Source organism: Ranitomeya imitator, chromosome 5, assembly GCF_032444005.1.
Source record: "Ranitomeya imitator isolate aRanImi1 chromosome 5, aRanImi1.pri, whole genome shotgun sequence".
Taxonomy (NCBI): Eukaryota; Metazoa; Chordata; class Amphibia; order Anura; family Dendrobatidae; genus Ranitomeya; species Ranitomeya imitator.
This window is the reverse complement of record NC_091286.1, coordinates 480,707,693-480,731,805: the sequence shown is the minus strand read 5'-3', so window position 1 is coordinate 480,731,805 and position 24,113 is coordinate 480,707,693. Positions and strand designations below refer to the sequence as shown.

The window sequence follows — 24,113 nt, the reverse complement described above, 5'->3', positions numbered from 1 at the left end:
TACCTGAATCCTTCTAAGCTCTATGTAGAAACAGGAGGTCAATTTTCTCTGCATAACTCATCAGTCACTGCAAAAGTCCCAGGCAGGGGGAAGAGGGGAGGGGGAAGAGGGAGCAGCTGGGTCAGAAGTTGAAGAGGGGAATGACTTCTGCAGGGACAAAAAATTCCTGTGTCTACATACAGCAGAGAAAAGAGAATAATTAGATGGGTAGAAAGGCAAAATGAGCATTTGTAAGTACACAGTGCTATGTAATATGATGGTTACAATATATAAAGATGATAAAAAGTTTGATGGGAGGAGGGCTTCTTTAAGGAACTGCTCACCTATGGGGGTTGTGTTAATCCACAACGGAGGAATCAAGATGAATCCGCTGTTCCAGCACCCACAGATCGTGAATCCCGCCGTGACAATCAATTAATAGGAGAATTAACACAGTAAGTTTTTAATTTACTACTGTGGTTCTTCTGAGGAAGAAGTTGGTTCAACTTCAAACCACGTAAAGAATAAACCACCTGATCTTATCATTGCTGGTCCCTGTCTCTTGCTATCTATATTGGCAGCGCAAACTATCACCCTCATTCTCCTACCATTTCTCGTAGCCTGACAACCATGTTACAAGACGAAAAAGGAAGGACAATGGGGTTCTTAAAAACACACATTTTATTGTATAATCTGAGACACACACTGGAAAGCTTTTTTTATTTTCATTTCTGGACAAAAGGAATTTTAAAACCAACAGCAAAACATTGCACTTTACGTAAGCTTTTCATTGAGTGTGGAGTTTCCTACTATTTTGCAAGCAGTATGTATTCTATCGTATATTTCACAGTTGTTAAAAGGTGTGATGGAGGTGACTCGCAGACATCACCAATGGCACTCTGCTCACCACGCGGTTTCTCCTCATGTCTGGCCGTCCCGCTGAGTCTGCTTCATGCAGGACTGCTGCATCTGCATGTGACATCCATCTAGCCTCAGTGGGCGTGGCCAGTCTCTGCAGGACACAGCAGGGTGAAATTCCTGCAGAGACCATCCATGCCTCCCTATGACTAGATGGAAGTCACATGCCGTTGCAAAATATAATAATCCACAAAAACCAGACGCAGCCATAAAAATCTGATGCCATACTCTGGCATTCGACTTTTTTCTTGCACCCATAAACTTGAATGGGTGAATCTAATCCGATTTCAGAGTCAAATCACTGAATGTTGCTTTTTTTTTTCCACAGGAAGGAAAATCCACCTCACTCTTAAAAGTTGAGGTGATTTTATTGATTAGCATATATACATAAGGTGAAAATAAAGGACGTTGTTTTCACAGATGGATTCTGTCATTGGTCATCAGCACTGCCCCATGGAATAAAGTGGGACGGTGTGCTATCTGATAAAAAATCGTATAACACTCGTCCGATGTATACGCTGGTGGGCACGAGCCCGAATTCTGACTAATGTCTGCAGAGATAATACAAATACTTCCACCACCCATTTAGAGCGAATTAATTATTTGAATCCTCATAAATTCTTGATTTTGAATTCCTAGAATTTACTATAATATGGAAATATTTCCTGGTTAGGCACTGACATATATTTCCGTAGACCCACTAATCCTATTGTTTGGTATTAGTGCTTTGCAATATGTCCCAATCCATCACATAGCACGAGCCACTCTCATAGACTTGGCGCATCTTCTGTCTGGTCTAGGTCTACGCTGTCTCAATATAAGACAGTAAAAATCAATCTACACTCTTTGCTCACACATATCATATGGAGAATAACTTGTCAATTATATCTTCCTGTTGTAATGTACAGGCTTGTAGGTAGGCGGCCTATAATACAGTTATTTCCGAGGTATCGTGCATGCTGATAATCAGAGAAATGTTTTTTCTAATCATGTCCCAGCATAACGCAGACTTTTTGCACAGTACCACTGGAAGTTTCATTTTTTCGGCCTCATTCTCATTTAATATTTCTTCAACCCTAAAAGAAAAATAATACAATATTCTGAACAAAAGATTATGACAATACTGTATGGTACCGTAAACATACTTACATATTGTACCCATTATTTCAATTGATTTATTTTTTTTAATGCATTTTATATATCCCATTAAACGTGCTGAACATTGATGGGGGTCTGGTTCCTGAAACCCCCATTGTTCTCTCCGTTCCTTTATGGGTGTGCACACAGTGCTATGTATGGACACATAGACCTTAGTTTGAGGCTGTAGTGATGGAGGAGCCGGGTGTTCTGTTTGCATGGGCAGCGCACTTCTGGGCAGACTTTTGCACAATCAGTGAGATTTTCAAGAACCGGACCAAACCAATTTACATTTAAGAGATTGTAAAATTGCAAAAAATCATTGGTAGATGAATACATTTAGCAAAAGGCACACAATTTACATATAAGAAGGAGTACGGAAGACACAAAAGTTTAATGGTTCCCAACATTTCCAACACATACTATGAAATCTACCAATGTAGCTGTTTTAATAACTTATTGGGGTTTAATAGGATTGTTACCTAGGCTCCGATTCATTAAGGTGTTTATGCCAGAATTCTAGTGTAGACCACCCTATAGAGAATTTATCAACATGTTTTTGCTACCTCATCTAAGAGCAGCATAATGTAGGAAAAGAGACCCTAATTCTAATGATGTATCACCTAGTTTACTAGGTGAAGCAGTTGTGATACAAGTTTTTAAATGTAGCATGTAGCAGAGCTCAGATAGCTAACCCTGCACACGCTACAGCTTTCTATGTACATTGTATATTGACAGTAAACTGCTAATCAGTGTGGTTGGACCAGGAGGCACGTGGGCAGCTAGTCTGGCAGTGATGATCTCCTGCTGATAATGCACTGATAGTATTGAAACTACAGCATGTAGCCTAGTAAAGGTACCTTCACACATAACGATATCGTTAACGATATCGTTGCTTTTTGTGACGTAGCAACGATATCGTTAAGGAAATCATTATGTGTGACAGCGACCAACGATTAGGCCCCTGCTGGGAGATCGTTGGTCGCTGAACAAAGTCCAGAACTTTATTTCGTCGCTGGATCTCCCGTGGACATCGCTGGATCGGCGTGTGTGACACCGATCCAGCGATGTCTTCACTGGTAACCAGGGTAAACATCGGGTTACTAAGCGCACGGCCGCGCTTAGTAACCCGATGTTTACCCTGGTTACCAGCGTAAAAGTAAAAAAAAACAAACACTACATACTTACCTACTGCTGTATGTCCCCGGCGCTCTGCTTCTCTGCACTCCTCCTGCACTGGCTGTGAGCGTCGGTCAGCCGGAAAGCAGAGCGGTGACGTCACCGCTCTGCTTTCCGGCCGCTGTGCTCACAGTCAGTACAGGAGGAGTGCAGAGAAGCAGAGCGCTGGGGACAGACAGCGGTAGGTAAGTATGTAGTGTTTTTTTTTTTTTACTTTTACGCTGGTAACCAGGGTAAACATCGGGTTACTAAGCGTGGCCCTGCGCTTAGTAACCCGATGTTTACCCTGGTTACCGGCATCGTTGGTCGCTGGAGAGCTGTCTGTGTGACAGCTCTCCAGCAACCAAACAGCGACGCTGCAGCGATCCGGATCGTTGTCGGTATCGCTGCAGCGTCGCTTAATGTGAAGGGGCCTTAAGTGGCACACCACTGAAATCAGTGTCTCAGCCCCTACCTCATGCTATTCTTAGATTACACAGCAAAACACCTTCTGGTAAATTCCCTTTAATAAATAAAGCATGATAACATGGGAGGGAATGGGCATGAATACACCCATCAAATTCTTGAAAAGTTATCCCAGGTTAATGGCGTAGCTATCTTCAAAAATGTACTCTAATTTCTGACTGTTGTACATTACTGCCAGTGGCAGAGGCGTATCCAGGGGGGGCAGCCTGGGCATGTGCCCCGGTCGCAGCTGACAGGGGGGGGCGCCATTGGGCTGCCTGATGCGGCGGTCCAAGGAGGAGGCTCCCCGTCGGCAGCATTCTACCACCCCCACACTGAGATTCTGCCGTTCTCTGAGTCAGCTGTCAAACTGACAGTCGCCATAGAGAAAGTGCTGCACCTCAGTTCCCAGGGATTTGTACTAGCATCTTCAGATGCGAGTACACTTGAACTAAGCCCTGACTGTCGCCAGCACTTCCGGATCAGTGAAATGCCAGAAGCTTCATCATTTCATTTGATCACGCTGCTGATGTCACTCGCCGGCTCTTCAGAGGACAGAGGCGAAGACACAGGGCACAGCATTGCGGTTGGTGGTAAGTGCTCCAGACTGGGTAATGGATCTGAAAATACCGAAGATTTAAATGGTGGAAATTTAAGGACATGCTCTGGGGGCTAGGAAGGGATGGTTGGAGTTGGGGACGCTATATGGAGTCAGTGCAAGGGAATGTGTGAGAAAACAGTAGGATTAGGGGATGGCTGCAGACACAAGGATAGGGAGCAGGGGGGGAAATTGAGGAGGAGCCAGGCCAGGGGGCTAGAGGTGGGGGGGATTTATTCTGTTGAAGGGATTTATTCTGTGGGGTAATTTATTCTGTGAGGAGGATTTATTTTGTGGGGGGATTTATTCTGTGGGGGAGAGTTATTGTGTGAGGAGGATTCTGTGGGGGAATATTTACTCTGTAGGGGGCTTTATTTTGTGGCGGTTGGGGATTCATTCTGTGAGGAGGATTTATTCTGTGGGGGGATTTATTCTGTGAGAAGTATATATTCTGGGGGGGGGGATTTAGTCTGGGAGGATATATTCTGTGAGGGGGGGTTTATTCTATGAAAATATATTCTGTGGGGGGGATTTAATCTGTGAGGAGAATATATTCTGTGGGGGTGTGGGATTTATTCTTTGGGGTGGGGGATTTATTCTGTGAGCAGGATTTATTTTGTGGGGGATTTATTCTGTGGGGGAGATTTATTGTGTGAGAAGGATTCTGTGGGGAAATATTTACTCTTTGGGGGGGATTTATTTTGTGGGGGTTGGGGATTCATTCTGTGAGGAGGATTTATTCTGTGGGGGGATTTATTCTGTGAGGAGATTATATTCTGTGAGGAGGATTTATTCTGTGGGAGGAAGATTTATTCTTTATTGGAAAGATTTAGTGAAACGGGGGAGAGATTTGAGAACACAAGTTTGGGGAGCAAGGGAGGGAGGGATAGGTGCAGACGGAAAATGGGAAAGATTTGAAACCACAGTATGAGGGACAAGTGGGGAGATGGGGGGCATGTATGAGAAAACAGTTTGGGAGATGGGTGCATTCACAGTAGTGTGATTGAGAGAGCTAGGTGCAGAGACAGTATGGGGAGTGGGGAATTGGTGCAGACACAGAAGGGGGTGATGGCTGCTGACATAGTATGGGGAGTCAGAGGGATTTATGAGGTGACAGTATGGATATCAGGGGGATGTAAGAGAAGACAGCATGAGAACGCAAGGGGAAATGTATGAGGAGACTATCGAGGGGAATAATGTAAGGAGACAGTATGGAGTGTGAGAGGGCACAGAATAAAGACTGAGTAGTGTGGTGAGGTAGCATGGGGGAAAAGTGCAAGGTCACAGCCATGGAGGGGAGTGTGGTGAGGGGTCACAGTATAGAGGCTGGGCCCTATAGGTGTGACACAGAATGAAGAGCAACCCCAATATGGAAAGGAAAGGGCAGTGTGGCGGGCATGTACCATAAGAGGGACAGTGTGGGGGTCATATTTTGTGCAGAGAATATAGTGAGCAATTATTTATTCAGAGGCTCAGCATACAGCAGATATTTTTATTCAGAATAATAACACTGGTATCTTTAAGGGCGTTGTGTGGGGATGTGCTGCACAAGACTGGAGAAGATGGAAGTCTGTGGAGATGCGCTCAGGGAGAGGAGTCATCATGGCATCTGGACAAAATAAAGATAAAATGAAAGAGATGGTGTCTTTGGAGTCGCGTTCATGTAAAAGGACCCTGGAAGTAAATTTTTTTTGTGATATTAATTCTTATATTTTTATTTATGTTAGGAACATTAAATGGGTTGTCCAGGTTTGTAATGAGTCTGCAGTCATTCTATGTGACTGCAGACTTCTGAATTCTCACACTGCGCACTGGACACTGTCAGGATTCTTTTGTGCCGGTGATTTACATACATGCGGTCACATGCTGACAAGACATGCATAGCCTTAGTTAATGAAAATGAATCGAGCAAGGCCGGACAAGTCTAGTTGGAATATGGCCAGAAGTATTCTAATCGAATACTTGTGCTGACATGACCATCCACTCTTGCCATCGGCAAGGGAGAATCCTAAAAGTGTGTAGTGCATGCGTTGTAAGAAATCAGAGGCCTGCAGTCACTTAGAGTGACTGCAGACTTTCATCTCAAACCTCTTAGGCTACGTTCACATTAGCGTTGCACGCCGGTGCGTCGGCGACGCAACGGCGACGCAACGCGCGACGCACCAAAAACGCGCGCAAAAACGCTGCGTTTTGCGATGCGTGCGTCGTTTTTTGACGAAAATCGGACGCACGAAAAATGCAACTTGTTGCATTTTCGTGCGTCCGACGCTAGCGTTGAAAACGACGCACATGTCGAAAAACGCAAACAAAAAAACGCACGCGTCCCCTATGTTAAACATAGGGGCGCGTCGCCGCTGCATCGCCGCTGCGTCGCCGACGCAACAGCGACGCACATTAGCGTAACGCTAATGTGAACGTAGCCTTATTTATAAAATAAAGTCTTGTAGCCAATCCTAACAGCGTGTAAAATACTCACTGTCAGGATTTAGCTATGTTCACTGTTTCCAGACATTTCACTCATATGCGATTTTCATGCTTATGGTCATGTGACAACGAGCTTCTCTTCCTGCTTCTTTCAGTTTTCCAGTGGACATTGAGAGAAATAGGGAGAGTAGCTAGTCGGCATGTGACTGTAAGATAGGGCACTGGTTAGCACTGCAGCCTTGTAGCGCTGGGGTCTTGGGTTCAAATCCCACCAAGGACGACATCTGCAAGGAGTTTGCATGCTCTCCCCATGTTTGTGTGGCTTTAATCTGGGTTCTCCGGTTTCCTCCCACACTCCAAAGACATACTGATAGGGAATCTATACTGTGAGCCCCATTGGGGACAGTGATGTCTGTAAAGCACTGCGGAATAAGATAGCACTATATAAGCAAAGCATAATAAATAAACTGTGCAAATCGCCTATGTGCTTCAGGAGGAGGCACCAAATGGAATTCTTGCCATGCCAGTTAACAGATGCACCCAATTCATTAGGTGGTGTGCACCGCTTAATGAATTAGATGCTTCACACGTCAGTGGGAATGTTCAGTAAGACTGGAGTGTGCAACACCAGTCTTAATTGATCAGGGCCTAGCTGCAAAATGTTAGACAACTTTTAAATGTACACATTTGGTTGAAATCTTAAAAGACAAAAACTGACTATTACACCATGTTCACACCACAGTATTTTGGTCAGTATTTCACATCAGTATTTGTAAGCCCAAACCAGGAGAGGATCAATCAGACAAAAAGTACAATAGGAACACGTCACCACTTCTGACCTCAGGATGAACCATAGACGTTGATCTTTGTACATAAGTAAATTCTAGCTGTCTATAGAGTAATAGAAAAAATGGAACAGCACAACTCCTATACTTATCTTCGGGTGCAAAAGCCCAGACAACCCGTCCACTGGTCGTTATCAGTCCATAAGCATTCAAAAAAGAGGGCAGCACTCCATATCCTGTGAGATAATGTGTAGGTGTTTATATGGCAAGAGGATGTGGGCTTGAATAAACACCTACACATTATCTCACAGAATATGGAGTGCTGCCCTCTTTTTTGAATGCTTATTGTCTATAGAGTAAGCTACATAAGTATAGAGTAAAAACTGTATGGTAAATGGGGGTTTCTGGAACACTGCGCTGTTTAGCATTTAGTAGCTGGAACAGGAGATGAGGATATGGTAGAAAAATGCAGAAAAAGTAATTTAATAGGGATATTGTTCGGTAGAACTTCGAAACTGTGATGAGGTTTGAAAAAAATCTACTCACCCAATGTACCACTTTTTGTCATCTAATCCCAAGGAACTCCCAGGTATTCCAGTCCGTACTTTGAGAATTCTTGGGACATGACGTTCTATCAGCAGAATGGTTGCAGCAACCTGAAATTAATAAAGACTTAGGCTGCAAATTTTGTTCCGCTCAACATGTCTTTAGGGTTTCTATGAGAATTCTAGTTCCCCAGTGTCTTGATAATTAGTAACTAATTACTTGTAATTAGCATGAAATCTTAAAGGCGTTAAAGCAATGTTACTACTGAGTGGTTAAATATATTCACTATCTCTGATTAATCCAGATAAGTTTTTACTTTGCAGTATTAATAGTTCCTTAGAAGCAACATTTTTTAGATATGATTGTAGGGGTTCGTGGCCACCACTGATCTGGAGAATGGGATACAAATACCTGTATTTTCCATAATTCTTCTCTTTCTTGTGCTATTCGCCAGTATGTGTTGTCCATCATTGCAATGAGCATGTTCAGCAATAGAAGGTAGACAAAAACCATATACACTGAGTATGCAATGTATAACAGAGGGAAAGATGTGTCTGTAGGAATCTGCAAGTCGGTCAGTCCCATCATCATTTCAATGGCAGAATACAACATCATAGCAAAGTCATTCAGAAAAGGGTTATCTTCTGGTTCCAGTATCTGGTACATAATATAAAAAGCTGTGGAAAGCAAGATTAGATTATATCTATGGATATTTAGTTGCAAAATTACAAATCATAGTGTATAACTCTGAGAACTTGCAAAGCTCCAGTGTTCTGGTATTGGAACAATTATGATAAACTCCAAAAATCGACATGAAATACTGAAAATCGAAAATACCATTAGGCATCAAATACCAAAAATAAAAAAACAACTTTACTCCCCTGATAAATCCTCTGCCCCCGATACGCCATTCTGGTGCTCCCCAACAGTCTCTATCTACTTTCTTGCTGGAGTCATGTGCCACTCTGCCCCCCTGATACGCCATTCTGGTGCTCCCCAACAGTCTCTATCTACTTTCTTGCTGGAGTCATGTGCCATCTACCCACTGGACAGGAATATGATTGCTGAGACCACTGATTGGCTGCAGCTGTCATGTGGATAAATTCCAAATTACTACCATTGGGAGTAACTGAAACCATGAGGAGGAAACAATAGTCAGAGCTGCAGTGGCAGGGGACTTATTGTATTAGATAAGTAATAGTTTTTGTGTTATTTAGCCTAATTTTTGTTGATCCTGGAAAACTACATTCAACAGATCCATACTTCTGAAATGCTCAGAAGGCCAAATCAAAAATGCATCCAAAAGTTATACACAGTTCTGTTAAGGGTTCCTAGGAGGTATATTATAATTTGATTATATTTGTATGATACAGTAAAATATTTTAATAAATTTAACTTTCTAACTTTTACTATGAAAGTTTGAATATTCTTCATTTTTATGCCAGCAGGCATTCTGTAGATATCTGGTAGATTAATAGTTTAATAGTTTTAAGGGTAAGAGACAACACAAATCCATTCAGTGCAACCTATAACCTAACTAGAGTTAAGCAAATATGTTCGGAATCGGTCACCGAATCTGAATTTGCCATATTCATACCATAATGTTACCCTATTCGTGCCGAATTTATGTTTGATGATCGGTTCTGAACATATTCAGTCATTTCTACTCCCGTTGACTCCAATGACATACGGCTGTGTTTGACGACTATTGCAAAAACAATATTCGCCGCTGATCATAATCGGCACCGAATTTTCAAAAATTCGCTCAACTCTAAACCTAACATCTTGATCTAGAAAAAGGTAAAAACCTCATGAGACAGATGCTAATTGCCATATGTGGACAAATTCTCTCCATCCCATCATGGAATCTAGGACCTATAACTTGTAAAAAAAACCATCCAGACTCTCTTTGCACTTTTTTAGTTTTTTAGTGAATCGACCATTACAATATGATGTGGCAGAGAGTTCCATAGTCTCACTGCTCGGGCAGAAAAGAATCACTGTTTTCTGTAGTTTGCTTAAAGTACAGAAAGTCTAATCCTTCAATATAAGGGCTTTTGTGTATATGTATGTTGTCATAGTTTCATATGTAGTCAGTGGTAGACCGTAGATTTCATTATTCTAACATCCAATTGTCAGAAATGTTTGCTGATCTCCCATTAGGCCATAATACCTTGAGCTTCAATCTAAACTTGGCAGAAGTTGTTTTTAGTGATGAAATCTCACAGGTGATATACTTTAGCATTTTTCTTTCAACTTAAAGAGACGGTCAATCCAGAATTCTGCCTGACGCCACGCAATCAGTCTTGGAGGTTCTTATCTAGCAGTCTTCAGCTTTTTGTGTAGATTTTGCCTATAAACACTATAGGCACATGGGTAATAAACGCATTTCCCTTTAATTAAAATGCACCACGTAATTTACCAAAATATATGTAAATCAAATGTTTTACATCATTAGAACTAGATTAGTTATATCTGCTATTTATTGTATAGACAATTGTGATAGATTTGTAATATTACAGTATTCTATTCTATGTATTTTCTACTCTTTGTGTCTGCTATAAGTGAAATGCTAAAGGATATCAACGTTTATATTGAAATAAAGCATAAAACCAGTCATCCCTTACCAGAGGTAAATCCAATTATAATAATGAACACTAAGCAGAACCAACACAGAAGATCCGCGAAGATTATCTGCAAGAAAGAAGATGGAAAAATAAGACTGTGCCAGTAAGCTTCAATACTGAACAAACATGCCGTTACTATTGGATTATCCTCATTAGATGACTAAGAAAAAAAACTTTTAGGGCTTTAATTAGTAAACAATTTTACTAATAGATTGTATGTAGGAAAACCATGATTAATATTTGCTGTATTGACTGTTTTTCTTTTTTTTAATGAATTTTATTTTTAACTTCTAATCCTAAATATTACAAAAATGCATTTTATTAACTGCTCTAAAAATATTTTATTTTTGCAGCAATTATTTGTGCTATTGAGTTGCCCTTTCTAAGTTGGGACAAAAATATGCATTTATGGCATCTATTTTGGAAGTTACAGAGAACTTTTTTTGGTCACCTCGTCACATAGGGTCTAGGGAAGTTTCAAGGTTACACAGGTCCTTTTCTATTCTCTTTTCCCTAATGTCTGGCAATCTGGTGTACACATGATGCTCTAAATTTGAGTACCAGGTCAAGTTTAATGATAGCAAAAAAAATAGATGAGTTTACAGATTACAACTGGAGAATGAATTGAGAAGAGAGACCTAGGGCACGCTTCAAACTGGGTATTGGAAATTAATCAAATTGTCCTTGGTAGTGCATTCCAGAGAATTGGTGCAGTTCATGAGAAGTCTTTGAGATTAGTAGGTGGGTCTTGGGTTCTTAGCAGAACAGAGGGCATAGGTAGTGTGATACAGAGATGAGGGATTATATTACAATTTAAGATTCCTAATCAAGCTACACACTTTTGAGATCTACCAGCTGAACATTTTGGATGAAAGCTATTTCTCCTGTTCACCTTATACATATACAAAATAGACTTGAATATGCCAGCAGCTTATCTCCTCCAAGAACCAAAGATTGGAAGTCTTGAATTAAGGCACTAATGCTTCTGTAGCAGGGAAATCCGCTCTGAACAAGAGTGAGTGTCCGTGTAAGAAAAGGTAGCTGTTTCCAGCTTCTGGTAAAAAAAACAACTTGACTTTATTAGAAAACTTGATTAAAACATTTAGATTCCAAAGTTATAACCACAAATATAACCACATAAATAGTTACTTGTTTCAGACGCCCTTCAGCGTCCCTTGATCAAGCTGGATAAAGGATTCTGGAGAGCGTCTGAAATGCATAGCTGTTTTTCTGGTTATCTTTGGGGTTATAACTTTGGAATCAAAATGTTTTAATCGAGTTTTCTAATAAAGTCAAGTTTTTTTTTTACCAGAAGCGGGAAACAACTACCTATTCTTACAGTAATCTAATGTGTATGGCCACCTTTAGTGTACAAGTGTTGGATTCTAATTCAGATATAGTTAGTACTTCCAGATTAGTACTGCCCACAAACAAATTTGACAGATAAGTCTATTGCTTTTTCTACATAGCCTAATAACTATCCCATAAAATGTACATACATACACATTAAATTAAAGTATGTTTAACGAACTATCTTAATGCCGACACAGCTGTACACATTTTAGTTCCTATGGCCTGTTATATTCGTTCAACCTGGGGCCACACATGTTCAGTGATACCGGTCAATGAATGAATGATCTTTCTGGAAAAATTCTTTCAACAAAAGATGGTTTTTGAAAGAATGATCTTTCTTTGCTGAAAGATCTTTTGGCTGACTTTTCTCGACTTCGATTGAGAATGGTCTGTAATTGGTTGGCTAAAATGATAGTTCATTCCTAATTTTGTTACTCAGCACACTATTTATTTGATAGAAATTGTTCAGATTTCATCAACTTTAATCAACTGTCTAAAATTATTTGGCTTGATTATGCAAACTCATCCGTGAAAAACTTGTATGTGAAAATCAGGGTGGTCAAACTAGTCAACAATTTTTGGCCATGCTTGTTTTATCTTACAATGCCATGTTTGATGGTCAGTGACCCTTCACCTTAGAGTATGCACAAACACCTTGACTACTTTATGCTCCACACTGCTCAAAAATACTCCAGAGTATTTGGAGTATATAAATGAACATCAGCCGTAAATCACATAAAAAGATGGCAACTCAACCATAAATATTACAAGGATAGGAGAACCATGAGTCAAAAAGTATCCAAAAAGGTAGACCAAAAATACAAAATTTATTGAAAACACATAATTTCCATATACATAGTATTACCATATAAGAAAAAGTGACAGATTTGTGACTAAATCCATTGATACAATAGTGACCTAAAAACACAATCCGGGACAGTAGCACAATAGATTGTTAACTCATGAACATACAGCAGGTGTGCTGCCAGCAAGTGCACATAAGAGTATTTACTGGTATCAGAACGGCCTGACTTAATAGTATAAGCGCATGAAATAGTGCTATTATAATGGCCATGAACCGATATGCACACAATGCAGATAAAAAAAGGTTTAATTACCCATGTGGCGCCCCCTGAGGAAGCGGTAACTACTGAACGCGAAACGCGCGTTGGGGTATGTGACCAGGATCCAGATGGGACTTCTACTTCACTCCACATGGGTAATTAAACCTTTTTTATCTGCATTGTGTGCACATCGGTTCATGGCCATTATAATAGCACTATTTCATGCGCTTATACTATTAAGCCAGGCCGTTCTGATACCAGTAAATACTCTTATGTGCACTTGCTGGCAGCACACCTGCTGTATGTTCATGAGTTAACAATCTATTGTGCTACTGTCCCGGATTGTGTTTTTAGGTCACTATTGTATCAATGGATTTAGTCACAAATCTTTCACTTTTTCTTATGTGGTATATGGAAATTATGTGTTTTCAATAAATTTTGTATTTTTGGTCTACCTTTTTGGCTACTTTTTGACTCATGGTTCTCCTATCCTTGTAAGAGTATTTGGAGTAGTTGAGATGTGTTTGTGTGTGCAGAGAGCTTATGTAAACTGCTACTGAATGTGTGCTACTAGCAGGCTACATGAACCTAAAGGTACCGTTACACTAAACGATTTACCAATGATCACGACCAGCGATACGACCTGGCCGTGATCATTGGTAAGTCGTTGTGTGGTCACTGGGGAGCTGTCACACAGACAGCTCTCTCCAGCGACCAACGATCAGGGGAACAACTTCGGCATCATTGAAACTGTCTTCAACGATGCCGAAGTCCCCGGGTAACCAGGATAAACATCAGGTTACTAAGTGCAGGGCCGCACTTAGTAACCCGATATTTACCCTGGTTACCATTGTAAAAGTAAAAAAAACACTACATACTCACATTCCGATGTCTGTCACGTCCCCCGCACTGTGTAAGCGCCGGCTGTAAAGCAGAGCGGTGACATCACCGCTGTGCTCTGCTTTATGGTCGGCGCTGACACAGTGCAGGGAAGCTGATGCCGGGGGATGTGACAGACATCAGAATGTAAGTATGTAGTGTTTTTTTTTTTAAACTTTTACAATGATAACCAGGGTAAATATCGGGTTACTAAGCGCAGCCCTGCACTTAGTAACCCGATGTTTACCCTGGTTACAGGTGAACACATCGCTAGATCGGCGTCACACACGCCGATCTAGCGATGACAGTGGGGTGATCAGTGACCAAAAAAAGGTCCTGATCATTCCCCATGACCAACGATCTCCCAGCAGGGGCCTGATCGTTGGTCGCTGTCACACAAAGATATCGTTAGCGAGATCGTTGCTACGTCACAAAAAGCGTGACGTTGCAACGATATCGTTAACGAAATCGTTATGTGTGAAGGTACCTTTATGGCATATCTATAAAGACTGTAAGACTGTAAACACTGTCGGTCCATCTTCCATGCGCCAAAGTTCATGTCAAATCCATCTATACCCCACATGGTCACAGTCTGCAAGTCAGAGGATGAGTCTGTCCTCATTATGTTCTTCTAAGGTTCCGAACCCCTAGGCCTTTTCCTCTCCCATCACAGCTATTCAGCTGCTAAGCTATGACCTGAGAATAATTAGAGAACACACACTCATCTCAAAACTGGGTATTCCTGAAGACTTGATGAGGCGTTACGTAGAAGTTGATATGTGTGTGTCTGCAAGCTCAAGTAACAAGTAGTCAACCATAAAGCCACTGCCTAAGATGCTACGGGCACCACCGCTTCAAACATTCATGAGAGTGAATTACTGAAGGAAGACTGGGAGCTAATTGCTGTATGGAGCTGTATGGAGCAGTGCGCTAAGTGCTGGAAAGAAGCCTGTGATCACCACACTCAGTGTATATTGGCTGAAGAATCACAGAACTTCACTAAATCAACTCTTTCCTCTCCTTGTTTGTTATTCAGTGTGCTTGTACTGCTCATAGACGTTGGCGCATGTGCAGTACAAACTTAGGAAAAAAATTTAAAAATCCACGGACAGTGCTTTTCACTTTTGGACATTATGGTCTGTAGAAAAAAAACTGTTTTTTGTAAACTGTCTGTAAATTTATAGACTGGTGGCAATCCAGTGCAAACTTATAATGTAGAAATATTCTTTTTATTTTTTTTCTGGGGTAATATTTTTATAGAGATATAAACAAAAATACAAGTGGTAATAGTAATGAAAAAGAAAACTTGAAAAAAAGACAAAATAAAAGCTAAATGTAAACTTAAATAAATAACTAAACTATGAAGAGCCAAGGCCTAATTTCACTAGGAGAGTCATATATCCCTTCCGGTATGAGGGCGTGCAGGTCCCTCTGGTACTAGTGCAAATTCATTCTCATGTTACTGAGATGTTCCATGAATTCCCTGTGCATTGCACACAGGGTGCAGCCTATTTTAAAACTCCTTTTAGTTTATTTCCAGGAAAACCAGTGACGTTAGTTATTTTCTGCTCCGTTTCCATTTCATATACAAGCTTCTTACCTTCTGAATCATTATTGAAAATTGGCCCAGCATTTTAAATCCTCTGGCAAAGTAGATTGAATTGCACCATCCAATTATTAAAGCCAGAGAAAGTGGAATTGCTTCTCCCTCATGTCCTAGTACTCGCAATATTGCTGCAGAGAAAATTAACAGCGAATAGCCCACCCTATGGAAAACACAAACTTAGTTATTGGGCTGGTAGCCGATTCTGCAGGCATCAGACAGCACTACACAAAGCCATTGACAGGAGATGTATGTATTTGATCTATATCTGATTCGCTTTTTGAATTGTTCTCTACGTGCCGCAATATCAGGATTGCTGTATAAATTAATCAAAACTGATGGAAACAAATTAATCTAACAGGCCGAGGCCTAAAGACCTTTGTGTTCTCCAGGCTGACGATTCATAATGTAGTCAGTCAATTTGGAGTCTATTAAGCTCCAGTGACAGAAACTTGCCACAATGACAATGTGCCAGACAGCTTGTCGTTCTGACATATTTATAAGCAAAAGGAGATGCGTTACTTTGGATTAACATAGTAATCAATTGGATTGCGGATGCTGGCAGACAATGTGCTCTTTATTAGGGTTAATGGTTTCGACTCTATTGAAAGACAAAGGAGTTGTGTGAATTTCCATTCCATTGCTTCGAATGCTCAGAGCAGAATGGTTAATCCCGTGCATATGGGAGATGATAAACATGGCTCGCTTTGCTCGAAAAAACATAATGCTCTTTGATGATTGGAATAAAACACGTTTCAATTTTATGTAAAGCTGGAACCACAGCAAGCTATGCGGAAAACGCATTGGGTAGTTGGCACGGCAAGATAGTATTCTTCACACTGTGTTCACCGAGATGAGCTGAAAATATTGCATCCATCTACATAAGTTCACTTTTAAAGAAAGAGTCAGATGGTCGTATAACTAGGATGAGGATCACAAAGTAATGCTTGGACTGGCCATCGGCTCTCCATCCCGAGTGTGACAGCATGTATTCCTATGCAGCTGTCATACTCGGGTCAGGAGAGCCAGTCTAAGCATTGTGGTGCGATCCTCGTCTGGCTAGAGTCTGACTCTTCCCTTGGAGTAATAGAATTCTACTGGTTTAACTGAAGCAAAACAAAAATGTAGCTACCTAGTACAAACTTCCTTTATTTCCTCCTGAAGTGCAACATAAAATTGTTAATCACATCATTGTATTATTCACGTTATCTAACTTGTAACTGTCTAATAATATGTTTTATCTATATTGTGAACAACGTTAACCCTTTAGCCAATTTTGACCTTAATGGCCAAGCCAATTTTTACAATTCTGACCATTGTCACTGTATGAGGTTATAGCTCTGGAACGCTTCAACGGATCCCACTAATTCTGAGATTGTTTTTTCATTACATATTGTACATCATGTTAGTGGTAACATTTATTCGATATGACTTGCGTTTATTTATGAAAAAAATAAAAATTTGGCAAAATTTTTTAAAATTTTGCAATTTTCAAACTTTTCATTTCTGTGCCCTTAAATCACAGAGTTATTTTTTTTGCAAAGCACACCACCTACATGCCAAAAAGCAGTGCTTCTCACTGTACAGCATGTCTCCAGCGCATATGAAGCATCCTTACCCTTTAATTGATGGTAAATTTATCGTTCTTACAGAATATCACTTTCTTATTAAATTATGGTCATCAATTTCAACTCATTCATAACATTTGTGCCTTTATGACCATAATTTACAAGAGTTTTCTAGAGAAGTGAACACAAAAGGAATGTAGATGCTCATACGGTTTTTAACCCCTTAGTGACAGAGCCAATTTGGTACTTAATGACCGAGCCAATTTTTGCAATTCTGACCACTGTCACTTTATGAGGTTATAACTCTGGAACGCTTCAACGGATCCCGCTGATTCTGAGATTGTTTTTTCATGACATATTGTACTTCATGTTAGTGGTAACATTTCTTCGATATTAATTGCGATTATTTATGAACAAAACGGAAATATGGCGAAAAATTTTAAAATTTTGCAATTTTCAAACTTTGTATTTTTATGCCCTTAAATCAGAGAGATATGTCACAAAAAATAGTTAATAAATAACATTTCCCACATGTCTACTTTACATCAGCACAATTTTGGAAACAAAATTTTTTTTTTGTTAGGGAGTTATAAGGGTTAAAAGTTGACCAGCAATTTCTCATTTTTACAACACCTTTTTTTTTAGGGACCACATGACATTTGAAGTCATTTTGAGGGGTCTATATGATAGAAAATAAGGAAGTGTGACACCATTCTAAAAACTACACCCCTCAAGGTTCTCAAAACCACATTCAAGAAGTTTATTAACCCTTTACGTGCTTCACAGGATCTGAAACAATGTGGAAAGAAAAAATGAACATTTAACTTTTTTTGGCAAACATTTTAATTCAGAACCATTATTTTTTAAAAGTGTAAAAACAGAAATGTAACCATACATTTTGTTATGTAATTTCTCCTGAATACGCCAATACCCCATATGTGGGGGTAAACCACTGTTTGGGTGCACCACAGAACTTGGAAGTGAAGGAGCGCCGTTTGACTTTTTCAATGCAGAATTGTCTGGAATTGAGATTGGACGCCATGTCGCGTTTGGAGAGCCCCTGATGTACCTAAACAGTAGTAACCCCCCACAAGTGACCCCATTTTGGAAACTAGACCCCACAGGGAACTTATCTAGATGTGTGGTGAGAACTTTGAATGCCCAAGTGCTTCACAGAAGTTTAGAATGCAGAGTCGTGAAAATAAAAAAAAAATTTTTTCCACAAAAAAGATTTTGCAGCCCCCAAGTTTTTATTTTCACAAGGGTAACAGGAGAAATTGGACCCCAAAAGTTGTTGTCCAATTTATCCCGAGTACGCTGATGCCCCATATGTGGGGGTAACCCACTGTTTGGGCGCACGGCAGAGCTTAGAAGGGAGGGAGCACCATTTGACTTTTTGAGCGCAAAATTGGCTGTCGTGTTTGGAGACCCCCTGATGTAACTAAACAGTGGAAACCCCCCAATTCTAGCTCCAACCCTAACCCCAACACACCCCTAACCCTAATCCCAACCTGATCCATAATCCTAATCACTAACCCTAACGATAATCACAACCCTTACCCCAAAACAACCCTAATGTCAACCATAACCATAACCCTAAATCCAACACACCCCTAATCCTAATCTCAACCCTAACCTCAAACCTAACCCTAATCCCAATACACCCCTAATCAGAACCCTAACCTTAACCCTAATCCCAAACCTAACCCTAATCCCAAGCGTAACCCTAATGCCAACCCTAACCCTAATACCAACTCTAATCCTATCCCCAAATCTAACCCTAACTTTAGCCCCAACCCTAGCCCTAACTTTAGCCCCAACCCTAACCCTAAGGCTACTTTCACACTTGCGTAGTTTGGCATCCGTCGCAATCCGTCGTTTTGGACAAAAAACGGATCCTCCAAATGTGCCCGCAGGATGCGTTTTTTTGCCCATAGACTTGTATTGCCGACGGATCGTGACGGATGGCCACACGTCGCGTCCGTCGTGCACTAGATCAGTTGTGTTTTGGCGGACCGTCGGTACAAAAAACGTTCAATGTAACGTTTTTTTGTACGTCGCGTCCGCCATTTCAGACCACGCATGCGTGGCCGTAACTCCGCCCCCTCCTCCCCAGGACATAGATTGGGCAGTGGATGCGTTGAAAAACTACATCCGCTGCCCACGTTGTGCACAATTTTCACAACGTGCGTTGGTATGTCGGGCCGACGCATTGCGACGGCCCCGTACCGACGTAAGTGTGAAAGAACCCTAACCCTGAATTTAGCCCCAACCCTAACTCTAGCCCTAACCCTAACCCTAGCCCTAACCCTAGCTCTAACCCTAGCCCTAACCCTAACCCTAATTTTAGCCCCAACTGCTCTTCTCCTGTCGGCCGGCAGATGGCGATAGATGGTGGGCGCACTGCGCATGCGCCCGCCATTTTCTTTTCCCCGGCAGCCAGGAGGAGCAGCAGGAGGATCCAGGGACATCGGTAAGTATAATAGGGTCCCCGAATCCCCCTATTTCTCTGTCCTCTGATGTGCGATCACATCAGAGGACAGAGAATTACACTGATTTTTTTTTTTTTGTAAACAGTTAATTACCGGCGATCGCAAAACAGGGGTCAGTAAAACCGACCCCGATCATGTTCTTTGGGGTCTCGGCTACCCCTGGCAGCCGAGACCCCAAAGACTCCCCCGGTGCCGGCCGGCGGGCGCACTGCGCATGCGCCCCCCGATACTCACCTATCTCCCACGAGGAGCACCGGGGGAGATAGGTGAGTATCGGGGGGGCTATCTGGGACCCCTTTTCTCTGTCCTCTGATGTGCGATCACATCGGAGGACAGAGAAATTAAAAAGATCGCGGTTTTTTTTTTGCGATCGCCGGTATACGGTTAATTACCGCCGATCGCAAATGCGGGGTCGGTAAAAAAAACCCCGAATCATGTTCTCTGGGGTCTCGGCTACCCCCGGCAGCCGAGACCCCGGAGAAAATCCGACCCTGGGGGGCGCTATTTACTTTTTCCACAGCGCCGTTAATTAACGGCGCTGTGATTTAAGTACCCTTAGCGGCCGCCGTTAAAAGGCGTATCGGCGGTCGCTAAGGGGTTAAAGGCACCTACATTACTTTTGATGACCTTCCTTTGATATGCAGATGGTGTGCTTTGCAAAAAACCTTCTGTTTTAGCATTTTGCCACATCTAAGATGGCGTTGGGACATACGGAATGCAGGAAGGCGCATGCACGGACGGAATATGCCACACACTCCCTTGGATTGGCAGCTTATGACAGTTTAGTGAGGCTCTGATACATGCACAGTAGGCAATAGGGAATGCTGAAATCAGCGTTCATGGCGTCCTCCAAATGAAAATGAATGATCCTGAAGGGGTGAGACCCATAATATTAATCTGTACACAGCTGCTCTGAGTATATTAATGTGACTAATTAACAGATATTGAATGTTTTTATACAGATGTATATGGCACTTTAGCTTTGGAGATGTACAAGATATTGTGTCACATGAAGATGGATGGAATTGTACATGCTTTATTAAATACTGTTTTTAACTACACTTTGCAATATAATCATGAGTGATTAATGATTGTTAAATATACCTATAAAAGTACACCAAAACATCACTCTGCTATGTGGGTTTGAATAAAGTCCACTTTTTTCACCTTAAAGCATATGGAGTGCTGCCTTCAATATTTTATCTCTGTCTGGATTTGGGCAAGTATTGGACTTATTGCCTTGGAGGCCTGGCACTCACTAATAAGCATTGTGCTGTTCCATTTTTTCTAAATACAGTGGGGCAAAAAAGTATTTAGTCAGTCAGCAATAGTACAAGTTCCACCACTTAAAAAGATGAGAGGCGTCTGTAATTTACATCATATGTAGACCTCAACTATGGGAGACAAACTGAGAAAAAAAAATCCAGAAAATCACATTGTCTGTTTTTTTAACAATTTATTTGCATATTATGGTGGAAAATAAGTATTTGGTCAGAAACAAACAATCAAGATTTCTGGCTCTCACAGACCTGTAACTTCTTCTTTAAGAGTCTCCTCTTTCCTCCACTCATTACCTGTAGTAATGGCACCTGTTTAAACTTGTTATCAGTATAAAAAGACACCTGTGCACACCCTCAAACAGTCTGACTCCAAACTCCACTATGGTGAAGACCAAAGAGCTGTCAAAGGACACCAGAAACAAAATTGTAGCCCTGCACCAGGCTGGGAAGACTGAATCTGCAATAGCCAACCAGCTTGGAGTGAAGAAATCAACAGTGGGAGCAATAATTAGAAAATGGGAGACATACAAGACCACTGATAATCTCCCTCGATCTGGGGCTCCACGCAAAATCCCACCCCGTGGGGTCAGAATGATCACAAGAACGGTGAGCAAAAATCCCAGAACCACGCGGGGGGACCTAGTGAATGAACTGCAGAGAGCTGGGACCAATGTAACAAGGCCTACCATAAGTAACACACTACGCCACCATGGACTCAGATCCTGCAGTGCCAGACGTGTCCCACTGCTTAAGCCAGTACATGTCCGGGCCCGTCTGAAGTTTGCTAGAGAGCATTTGGATGATCCAGAGGAGTTTTGGGAGAATGTCCTATGGTCTGATGAAACCAAACTGGAACTGTTTGGTAGAAACACAACTTGTCGTGTTTGGAGGAAAAAGAATACTGAGTTGCATCCATCAAACACCGTACCTACTGTAAAGCATGGTGGTGGAAACATCATGCTTTGGGGCTGTTTCTCTGCAAAGGGGCCAGGACGACTGATCCGGGTACATGAAAGAATGAATGGGGCCATGTATCGTGAGATTTTGAGTGCAAACCTTCTTCCATCAGCAAGGGCATTGAAGATGAAACGTGGCTGGGTCTTTCAACATGACAATAATCCAAAGCACACCGCCAGGGCAACGAAGGAGTGGCTTCATAAGAAGCATTTCAAGGTCCTGGAGTGGCCTAGCCACTCTCCAGATCTCAACCCTATAGAAAACCTTTGGAGGGAGTTGAAAGTCCGTGTTGCCAAGCGAAAAGCCAAAAACATCACTGCTCTAGAGGAGATCTGCATGGAGGAATGGGCCAACATACCAACAATAGTGTGTGGCAACCTTGTGAAGACTTACAGAAAACGTTTGACCTCTGTCATTGCCAACAAAGGATATATTACAAAGTATTGAGATGAAATTTTGTTTCTGACCAAATACTTATTTTCCACCATAATATGCAAATAAATTGTTAAAAAAACAGAATGTGATTTTCTGGATTTTTTTTTCTCAGTTTGTCTCCCATAGTTGAGGTCTACCTATGATGTAAATTACAGACGCCTCTCATCTTTTTAAGTGGTGGAACTTGCACTATTTCTGACTGACTAAATACTTTTTTGCCCCACTGTATCGATCTCATATCTATATCTATCACATATCTATCTATATAGAAAAAAGAATGAAAAAGAGCAGCACAAAAATATAGTCATAGGTTGCAAAGATTCCCAGATATATACCAACCCCAATAATTATATTACATAGGTTGCCCATCTGGCGACGATGTAAACCTTTTTCAAGCCAATTAAACTGCATGTGATTTGATCCTATTTTGGCGTGCTGCTTCCATTTTTTGATCTATCTGTCTATCTATCTATCTATCTATCACATATCTATGTATCTATCTATCTATCTATCACATATCTAAGTATCTATCTATGAATCTATCTGTCTATCTATCACATATCCATCTATATACACACGTGGTCAAAATTGTTGGAACCCCTTGTTTAATGACAGAAAAACCCACAATGGTCACAGAAATAACTTGAATCTGAGAAAAGTAATAATAAATGAAAGATCTATGAAAATGAACAAAAGAAAGTCAGACATTACTTTTCAACCATGCTTCCACAGAACTTAAAAAAAAACTTATGAAATAGGCCTGGACAGAAATGATGGTACCCTTAACTTAATATTTTCTTGCACAACCTTTGAGGCAATCACTGCAATCAAACGATTCCTGTAACTGTTACTTCTGCACCTCTCAGCAGGTATTTTGGCCCACTCCTCAAGAGCAAACTGCTCCAGTTGTCTTGTATTTGAAGGTTGCCTTTTCCAGACGACATGTTTCAGCTCTTTCCAAAGATGCTCAATAGGATTTAGGTCAGGGCTCATAGAAGACCACTTCAGAATAGTCCAATGTTTTCCTCTTAGCCATTCTTGGGTGTTTTGGGTCATTATCCTGTTGCAAGACCCATGACCTATGACTGAGACCAAGCTTTCTGACACTGGGCATTACATTTCTCTCTAGAATCCCTTGATAGTCTTGAGATTTCATTGTACCCTGCACAGATTCTAGACACCCTGTGCCAGATGCAGCAAAGCAGCCCCAGAACATAACAGAGCCTCCTCCATATTTCACAGTAGGGACAGTGCTCTTTTCTTGATGTGCTTCATTTTTCTGTCTGCGAACATAGAGCTGATATGCCTTGCCAAAAAGTTTCATTTTTGTCTCATATGTCCATAGCACATTCTCCCAGAAGCTTTGTGGCTTGTCAACATGTAGTTTGGCAAATTCCAATCTGCCTTTTTAATGATTTTTTTCAACAATTGTGTCCTCCTTGGTCGCCTCCCATGAAGTCAACTTTGGTTCATACAATGACAGATGTTGTGATCTGACACTGATGTTCCTTGAACTTGAGGTTCACCTTTAATCTGTTTAGAAGTTTTCTGGGCTCTTTTGTTACCATTCGCATTATCCGTCTCTTTGATTTGTCATCAATTTTCCTCCTGCGGCCACCTCCAGGCAGGCTGGCTACAATCCCATGGATCTTAAATTTCTGAATAATTTGTGCAACTGTAGTCACAGGAAAATCAAGCTGCTTGGAGATGGTCTTATAACATTTACCTTTAACCCCTTCCCGACCTGTGACACAGCGTATGCGTCATGAAAGTCGGTGCCAATCCGACCTGTGACGCACATGCTGTGTCACAGAATGATCGCGTCCCTGCAGATCCGGTGAAAGG

General features: G+C 41.3%; 1 protein-coding gene across 1 annotated transcript in view; it reads right to left on the bottom strand.

Moving 5' to 3' along the window:
* Window positions 1–642: 642 nt before the first annotated feature.
* Window positions 643–24,113, bottom strand: part of LOC138638231 (transient receptor potential cation channel subfamily V member 6-like) — a 149,635-nt gene continuing 126,164 nt past the window's right edge. Inside the window, exons 14-18 of the mRNA XM_069727378.1 lie at window positions 15,534–15,699; window positions 10,638–10,704; window positions 8,422–8,687; window positions 8,011–8,120; window positions 643–1,973 (exon numbers count right to left, since the gene is read on the bottom strand). Of these exons, the coding sequence (XP_069583479.1) occupies window positions 1,823–1,973; window positions 8,011–8,120; window positions 8,422–8,687; window positions 10,638–10,704; window positions 15,534–15,699 (760 nt within the window). The 3' untranslated portion in view covers window positions 643–1,822. The remainder of the gene's footprint in view (window positions 1,974–8,010; window positions 8,121–8,421; window positions 8,688–10,637; window positions 10,705–15,533; window positions 15,700–24,113) is intronic.